Raw genomic sequence first — 9,169 nt, 5'->3', positions numbered from 1 at the left:
GAAAAGATCGAAAAATCATCACAAACCTCCATTTTTCGTTTGTATTGCAATTTCTGGATTATTATATGATGATTTTTTAACTTTAACTTTCCATATATAAATATAGAAATAGAAAGAGATAGACTAGAAACGACATCTCTTATGTCGATGACACCAAAGAGATATTAAATGAATGGAATTGGGATATAGATGGAATATAATGAAATAGAGCCACTTTGAGGTTCCCTATGAAATGAGGCATGGAAGGGAGCCACTACGGGAGTTACGAAAGAAGTTTCGAGCTCGTATTGGTCATGGGTTGAGAACGGGAATTGAACTGTATGAGATCGAGTCTCCCGTTGTTCCTCAGTAGCTCAGTGGTAGAGCGGTCGGCTGTTAACCGATTGGTCGTAGGTTCGAATCCTACTTGGGGAGATTGGATTCATTCTTCATTCTTTAATTCAGAACGAAGGGGCTCGCTTTGACCGTTAAGAGTAAGTGTGTGACCCCTTCCCTGTCTTTTTTTTTATCTCGTCGTATCACATTCTCATTCTGTTCAGCGCTATTTGAAAATCTCCGTCAATACCTCGGTGTAGGTCCGGGAGAATCTTTTGTTCCATAGTCCTGGGGCTATTTACAACTAGCCAATTAAGAATTCTCGGATGTACTAGCAGTGCATCAAAGATGCAGTCATTGATTCTCCAGAGAGGCTACAATTACCGCGAGCAAACATAAAACATATTAATGACATGATGAGGAACGCATTTTGGCTATAAACAAAAAAAATATGCTGGTGGTCTGGGCATACTATATGTAAGTATAAGTCCATTCACGATAACACGTAATAAAAAAAAAGTAAGGCCCATTCCACTTCGACAAAAGACCCACACCCAAGTTCCATAGCTTTGGGTTCTTTATCCCGATCATGATTTTCCTACTCCCAAAGGGGAAAGGTCCTTCCCTTTGGGGTCGGTTGTGGGCGAGGAGGGATTCAAACCCCCGACACCGTGGTTCGTAGCCATGTGCTCTAATCCTCTGAGCTACAGGCCCCACCCCGCCTCCACTGGATCTGTTTCCGAGGGTATCCTCAAAAAAAGGAACCTTTCCTCTCCCCAGCCATTTCGGGTTACGAAGGTGTGAAAGCGCGTTTCTCTCTACTCTATAAGAATAAGAATGGTGCATTCCGAGGTGTGAAGTGGGAGAGAAGGAATGTCATAATTGGGTTTTTGAATCATTTAGCCCTCTTACATTCCAAATAGTGAAATTATCCATGCCCAATAAGGGAGTTATCCATTCCCCCATGAGCATGCGTACCACTTACCTCGGTCGGCATGGTAGTGCCATCCATAGTTTCTAGCTCCACTGTATTTTCCCCTGTCAACATGTCAAATTTGTTGGTCACGGAAAGGATGGCATCAGCCCTAGGCACGGTCAGCTTCTGTGGTGATGGGGGTTTTCGCTTTATAGTAGTGAATCCCTCATCCTCATGTTGTTTGTCATGCTGATTCTGTTGTTGCGTGTCATGCTGAGTCTGTTGTTGTGGTTGTATCAAAGGCTGGGTTTGTTTGACCTTTGGAACCCATCATTTAACAGTGGCTGTTGTCCCTCTCCTACAGTTTTTCCCCTCATGCCCAAATCCTTTGCACCCGGTACAAACAATAGGCTTCCAATCATATTGCACAACCTGACTAATAGTGCTTCCTTTTTCATTAATGAAAGTAATAGTATCAGGCAAGGGGGCATCCAAATCAGCTTCAATTAGAACTCGGGCAAACTGCAACTTGTCCTTGTTGAGTGTGGGGTTATCTAGTTTGATAAATTTTCCTACACCACTACATATTTTAGTTAAGGCTTTAACACCCCAGTATTTCAGGTCGAGACCAGGAAGTTTGATCCACATGGGCACAGTTTTAACATCCTCCTTCATAACATCTATGTCAGGGGACCATGGTTTCATGATCAAAGGTTTCGAATCAAAGAAAATATGATCACCATCATATACCTTAAGCATGTTATCTTTATTATGAAATCTCACTAGGTATACCCCCTTCCCGATTCCAACCAACTTGTCAAAATCCTGGTGTTTCCACATTCTATGAGCAAAGCCCTCCATAACTTTGAGCGGAGGGTTTGCGCCCAGAACATAACATATCATGGCAGACTCCCAATAGAAAATTTCGTCAATTATATCATCAAAATCAATAGTGGGTGGATTACTTGCTTTTGATGGCTCGTCTGTAGTAGGTTCACTTGACAAAATCTGGTCTTTGGGGCTTACAGCTGATTGCAGCACTGCTCCTTTTAATGTATCAATCTAGTTGTTCATCTTGGCCTTGATTGATGATTCTTCAGAGGTTCGATCCTCTGCACCTTCTGCTAGTGTTCCCGTCGACCCATCAACAGCCTTTCCGTTTGATTGTTTGGCCTTCTTTGCACTCGCCTGTCCTTCCTCCTGTTCCTTAGTTTTGAGATTCAGCAAGTTCGGAGTTTGTTGAGCCTGGTCACTGCTTCCATCATCATTGTCCTCCTCGGAATTCTGCTTCAAGATTGGAACCCAGTTACTGTGGGAGGTCTGGGATCGGGGCTGAGAAAATTCGCAGTTCGCCTCTTTGTCAATGGTTGCCGATGACTGTTGTTTTCCTAACACTTTCCGTGGTCGCCCCCTTCGTCCCATGGGTCAGCGGGGTAGAGGCCACTTGGACACCTCTGGCCGGGTGCAGGCTCCGCCGTGAATTCCAAATCGAACCCTAATTTCGTCTCCCCATCGCAGGAGAGCGAGAGGCAGTTGCAGGAGAGAGATTGTTCGATTATTATTATTATTATTATTATTATTATTATTGTTATTATTATTATTATTATTATTACTATTATTACTATTATTATTATTATTATTATTATTATTATTATTATTATTATTATTATTATTATTATTATTATTACTATTATTATTATTATTATAAAACTGCATTCCATTTAATAGAAACACTTTCCAAGAAGTTGGTGGGGAGTCGAGCAACAACTTAAGCATCCATACCCTTTAAAATACAAAAAGCTAGTCTGTGGAAAATGTAGCCCCTAGCTTTGGTGCTACTAGAGTCACCGGAAAAAAAAATGATGAAATCCTTGATAACAGGTCGAGCACGTCTTCGCCTAACTCTTTAAATGCGGAGAAAACAAAAGGGATGAATTTGTATCCATTCTCCTCACACTTAGCCGACTATTTCTTCCTCTATTTTTCTGCAACATTGGCTAAAGAAGCACCAGGGGGCCCATGATGAGACTCCTGTGTAAGCAAAGGGTGAACCTCCAGTTACATCCACACGAGCATCTTTGCCATGAAGCCAATTGAACAAAAGGAGATCTGATGGCCTAAGATCTTTTCCCCTCTCTGAAGAAAACCCTAACGACACCTCTTTATGGAAAAAAATCCCAACATTGCCACAAATATCCACAAGCATGTCTCAAACCAAAATGTAACGAAACTTCACGTCAATCTCACTAGAACAATGAACAGCGTGAAGTGTGTCTCAACTATGTGATAAAGGTAATCAAGTAATCTTTGATAAGAAAAAATGTGTTGTTAAAAACCCTAACACCGGAAATATATTTATTACCACCGTTAGACATGATAATGTTTATGCTTTGAATACTAAAGAAATGGCAGCTCAGAATTTTAAGTGCTTGAAGGCTATGACAAATGATCCAAAACTATGGCATAGACGTCTTGGTCACATCAATACGCATACCATGCATGAATTAATAAGTAAAGATCTAGTTAAGGGACTTCCAGCCCTTGACTACAAACACATTCCTACATGTGACGCATGCATTAGAGGAAAACAAGTAAGAAGTTTATTTAAACTGAAGAAAATGGTAAGTACTTCAAGACCATGTAAACTTTTACATATTGATCTATGTGGTCCAATGCGTGTACAGAGCATAAGAGGTAAATCTTACATTCTAGTTACAGTTGATGATTAATTTAGATTTACGTGAGTTGATTTTTTGAAGGATAAAAGTGAAGCCTTGAAACCATTCTGAAGACGTTGTAAAGAAATGCAAACTCGGCTGAATCTTCCAACAGTCTCGATTAGAAGTGACCATGGGAGAGAGTTTGATCAACTAGGCTTTGACTCCTTTTGTTAAAAATACAGCATAACCCATTATTTTTTCAGCTGCTAGGACACCCCAACTAAATGGTGTGGTTAAAAGGAAAAATCGAACCTTAGAGGAAATGGCTAGGACAATGCTTATAGAAAATGGATTAGCTAAACATCGTTGGGCCGAGGCTGTTAACACATCAAATTATGTCTTAAATAGATGGCTCATAAGAACTATACTTAAGAAAATTCCCTATGAGTTATTAAAAGGAAGAAAACGAATATAGCCTACCTTAGACCATTTGGTTGCAAATGTTTCATCCATAATAATAGTAAAGACAATTTAGGTAAATTTGATGCAAGAAGTGATGAAGGTATATTCCTTGGAAACTCATTAAATAATAAAGCTTATTTAGTTCTAAATAAGCGTACAAGTATGGTTGAGGAAAGTATACATGTAGTATTTGATGAATCCAACAATGGAACATTAAGTGAAGGATTTAAAGAGTTAAACCTTAATAAACATTTTGATGATATAAGTGATCACGAATTTGATGTTAATGATACTAGTGAAGTTACAAAGAAAAACATGCAGGATACCATACAAAGTCTTAATGAGATTGAAGAACGACAGGTTGTAAACATTGAAGACTCACAGCCTCATCTTGAGACCCAATCTCAAGACTTGGAAACAGCTCCTGAACATAATGCTTTCGATACAGCAATTAGAAATTCCTCAATGGAAGTAGGAACAAGTTGTTTAAATGATTGCACACCATCCATATTATGAAGAAGACTTAGAATGTCATCTCAACATCCTTCAGAAAACATCATAAGTGATCCAAATAAAGGTACGCAAACTCGATCCTCTCTTAAGAATTTATGTGCATTTTTATCTTTTGTTTCTCTTATAGAACCAAAGGATGTTAAAGAAGCTATAAAGAACTAGAGTGGATCATTGCTACGCAAAATGAAATAAATGAATTCGAAAGAAACAAAATTTGGGATCTAGTTGAAAGACCTCCAGATCGTACTATTATTGGAACTAGATGGGTCTTTCGCAACAAGCTCAATGAGGATGGAGACATTATAAGAAATAAAGCAAGGCTGGTAGCACAAGGCTATAATCAAGAAGATGAAATAGATTATCATGAGACTTTCACTCCAGATGCAAGGTTAGAATCTATCCGTATTATGCTTGCTTTTGCTTCATACATGAATATAAAACTATATTAAATGGATGTTAAAGGTGCTTTCTTAAATGGCTACTTACAAGAGGAAGTATATGTTAAACAACCACCTGGCTTTGAAAATCCCGATCTACCTAATCATGTGTTTAAACTAAACGAAGGCACTGTATGGCTTGAAACAAGCTCCAAGGGCTTGGTATGTTAGATTCAACTCATATTTACTTGAAAATAATTTTCAACGAGGTAAATTTGATAAAACACTTTTCATTAAAACTAAAGGAAAAGATATTGTTGTTGTTCAAGTATATGTTGATGATATATTCTTTGGAGCTCCTAATGATTCTTTGCGCAAGGAATTTTCCAAGATTATGTGCAAGGAATTCGAAATGAGCATGATGGGAGACTTAACATTTTTTCTTAAAGAAAAAGAAAGATGGCATATTTATTTGTCAAAGTAAATATGTTAGAGATTTGCTAAATAAGTACAATATGGATCAATGCAAAGTTGCTAATACGCTTATGAGTACAACACTAAGTCTAGACCAAGAGATAAACGGTAAGAGTGTTGATCAAAAGACTTATAGAGGTATGATTGGTTCTTTATTGTATTTGACTGATAGTCGTCCTGATATTATGTTTAGTGTTTACTTATGTACTCGTTTTCAAGCTAACCTAAAAGAATCTCACTTAACAGCAGTTAAGAGAATCTTTAGATATTTGCGTGGGACTAAAGACTTCGGTATATGGTACCCTAGTTGTGGAAATTTTAGTTTGATTGGTTTTTAGATGCTGATTATGCTGGTTATAAAGTGGATAGAAAAAGCACTTCAGGATCGTGTCAATTTTTTGGAAATTCATTAATTTCATGGTATTCTAACAACAAAATTCAGTTGCTCTATCTACAGCTGAAGCTGAGTACATAGCTGCAGGTGCATGTTGTTCTCACATCTTATGGATTGCACAACAACTTCGAGATCTTGGAGTTGATCTTAAAGGTATTCCAATAAAATGTGATAATACAAGTGCAATTCATATTACTAAATATCCAGTACAACATTCACGCACAAAAAACACTGAGGTTCGTCACCATTTCATACGAGATCATGTTGAAAAAGGTCTTATTACTCTATCTTTCATCTCTACAGAAAATCAACTAGCTGATATATTTACAAAACCTTCAAGTGCTGATCGTTTTGCATATATTCGTATGGAACTTGGCATGCTTAATGATGTTGCATGAATTAAGGGGGAGTAAAGGTTCAATAATAAAAGGTAAAATATTACTAAATACTAACTAAGTATTTAGGGGGAGCATTACATATTATTTACTTTTTGGATTGTGATTATATATGTGTGTTCATGCATGTGTTTGAGAATTGAAAATTTCAATTTCAATTTCTTAAAAATTATTTGTCTTATATAAATATATAAAAATGGGATTTATAATTACATACCTTTAATTAATAAAGGATATTTAATTATTTTAAAACGAAGTTTATGCCACCCCAATTCAGACCATTCCACCATCCGTCGAAGTTACCACTTCTCCTGGTAAAACCAAACCATCCAAGAAAAGAAAGACTAGGACTAGGAAGTAATTTTAATTTCTATTTGGTTGATAAACGTTTTTTTAATTTCAGCAAACTATATTTTCTTGTTTTGATTAACAATCCTGACATTTTACTCCTTGTAAAGGGGTAGATCGAAGACTTAACTCTCTTAAATGATGATAATTCAAAACACATATGGATTAAACAAATAAATTAAGTAATTACATTTAGTTGTTTAAGTTAGTCTAAAATCATATTGGATATAAATTGAATAATTGATATATATGTTTAAGTCCGAATTATTAGAATATGCTTAAATAACTTAAGTTTATCTTATGGTTAAATTTATAAGTCTTGAAATTAGTTTCAATGTCTTGAAGGTGATTATGTGATTTGAAACATATTAATAGGTCAAGGTTTATTAAAATTAATTTTGAAATATTTTAATAGGTTAAGGTTATTAAAATTATATTTGAAATATTAGGTCAAGGTTCATTAAAATTAACTTTAAATATTTTAAAAGGTTAAAATATTGAAATTAAGTTTGTTTATATGTTTGTTACTAACGTTTGAAGATTTGAATTTGAATATAAAATATGTTCTTAAAATAGTTGAATGATTAATTATACATAGTACAAGCTAAACACGTTTTGTTATTATTATTACACGTTAATATTTGAATTTAAATTATGTTATAAAGCTAATTAAAGAGTTTCCTATAAATAAGGAGATATTTTAAATTGATATAAAAATAGGAAATTGCAATTTAAATTAATGCTTAAAATAGGAATTAATTTGAATAAGTGTTTACACGTAGATTAATCTGGTTTTTGCTTAGTTTTCATTATCTTGTATGACTTCTAACGTGGCAGTATAGCATTGGTTATTAAAAACAAATTACAACACACAATGATGAAGTTATCTTAGTTTTCAATACACGTCAGTTTGAAATAACGGATATTTCATGATATATCACTGAGTTTCTTCGAAATTCACCATATACCACACAAAATGTTTTAATTCACCATATAACATTGAGTTTTCGTTCGTTAGCAAAGAATACCATTAATGACAACTGTCGTTAGTGTGCTGTTTGTGGTAAATTATTGATTCTCCATATTACATTAATATTATTTTTTATTTTTTTTGCATCAAATACCATTTTTTGCATCAAATCTGACGATAGCTGAAAACCCAATTGCTGAATTTTCGGAACACGAATCTGTGATGCCGTTGAACGTGATCCATTTTGGTAGATTTCTTGCCTTCAATCACATTCTAAATTGAAAGAAATTAAGGTGGTATATGATTTCATTTTGAAGAGTAAAATGAAAGTATATGTGTTTGTAGATAATAATTTGATTAATGGGTATTTGAGATTTGGGAAGTTAAAGGAAGCCAATAAGGTGTTCGATGAAATCTCTGAACGTAGTGTTGCTTTTTGGACTGCAATGCAAAATAGGCATTTGAAATTTGGTTTTTTAAGAGTTTATGAAGTCGGGTATTGAAGCAAATGGGACGATGTATGTGTGTGTGTTGATTTTGTGTGGAAAGAGGCTGAATTATGAGCTAGGCAAGCAAGTTCATGCTTGTATTATCAAAGGTAGATGGAGCAATTTGATTGTAGAAAGTGGTATCTTGTATTTCTAGGCACAATCTGGTGAATTTCAAAGTACTTTACGAATCTTTGATAGGATAAACAAGCAGGATATAGTTGCTTGGACTACGATGATCACTTCTTGCTCGCAACAGGGTTACAGTGAGAAAGCTTTCTCACTGCTATCACGAATGCTGGTTAACAGACATTTTCTGAATAAACATACTATATGTAGTGTTTTGAAGGCGTGTGGAGAAGAAAAGGCACTGAAATTTGGAAGACAATTGCATGGTATTACAGTTAAGAAACTGATCAAAAACAATGTTTATACTGATATTCTTTTGGTGAACAGTGTTTAGTATCAAGTTGTTTTTGAACAAAATGTTAACTAGTTGGTTTGTATGACACTTCTTTTGTTTATCACAATTCCAAAGACTATATTTTTTAAAAAAATGTTATTTGATGCAAAAAAAAATTAATGGTATATGGTGAAGTAATAATTTACCACAAATGGCACACTAACGGCAGTTGTCATTAATGGTATTTAGTGCTAACGGACGAAAACTCAATGGTATATGGTGAATTAAAACATTTTGTGTGGTATATGGTGAATTTCGAAGAAACTCAGTGGTATATCATGAAATAACCGTTGAAAAAAATCTCAAGGTCTTGAAAATTGGCACAGAATATCCAGTTCAACAAAATTATGGATGAAGCTTTCTTGCTCTTCCAGGAGATGTTGAGACGTAACAT

General features: G+C 35.3%; 1 protein-coding gene and 1 pseudogene across 1 annotated transcript; one reads left to right on the top strand and one right to left on the bottom strand.

Annotated features, from left to right (window-relative positions):
• The window catches only part of LOC130813289 (protein TIC 214-like), a 2,139-nt pseudogene extending 2,105 nt beyond the window's left edge, over positions 1-34 (bottom strand).
• A 3,602-nt stretch (positions 35-3,636) lies between these two features.
• LOC130813386 (pentatricopeptide repeat-containing protein At4g20770-like) lies at positions 3,637-8,775 on the top strand. The gene is made up of 4 exons (XM_057679217.1): positions 3,637-3,852; positions 4,675-4,824; positions 8,076-8,320; positions 8,514-8,775. The coding sequence occupies exons 1-4, from the start codon at positions 3,637-3,639 to the stop codon at positions 8,773-8,775; spliced, it is 873 nt and encodes a 290-aa protein (XP_057535200.1).
• Positions 8,776-9,169: the final 394 nt, after the last annotated feature.

This window comes from Amaranthus tricolor, chromosome 5, assembly GCF_026212465.1.
Source record: "Amaranthus tricolor cultivar Red isolate AtriRed21 chromosome 5, ASM2621246v1, whole genome shotgun sequence".
Lineage (NCBI taxonomy): Eukaryota > Viridiplantae > Streptophyta > Magnoliopsida > Caryophyllales > Amaranthaceae > Amaranthus > Amaranthus tricolor.
This window is presented reverse-complemented; position numbering and strand designations above follow the sequence as displayed.

Bases quoted from the DNA above. Each gene is read 5' to 3' on its own strand.
- LOC130813386 (XM_057679217.1), top strand. From the start codon at position 3,637: ATGGCAGCTCAGAATTTTAAGTGCTTGAAGGCTATGACAAATGATCCA. The intron at 4,825-8,075 runs GTAGGAACAAGT...CCATTTTGGTAG, and splicing joins TTAGAAATTCCTCAATGGAA to ATTTCTTGCCTTCAATCACA. The intron at 8,321-8,513 runs GTATTGAAGCAA...AATCTTTGATAG, and splicing joins TTAAGAGTTTATGAAGTCGG to GATAAACAAGCAGGATATAG.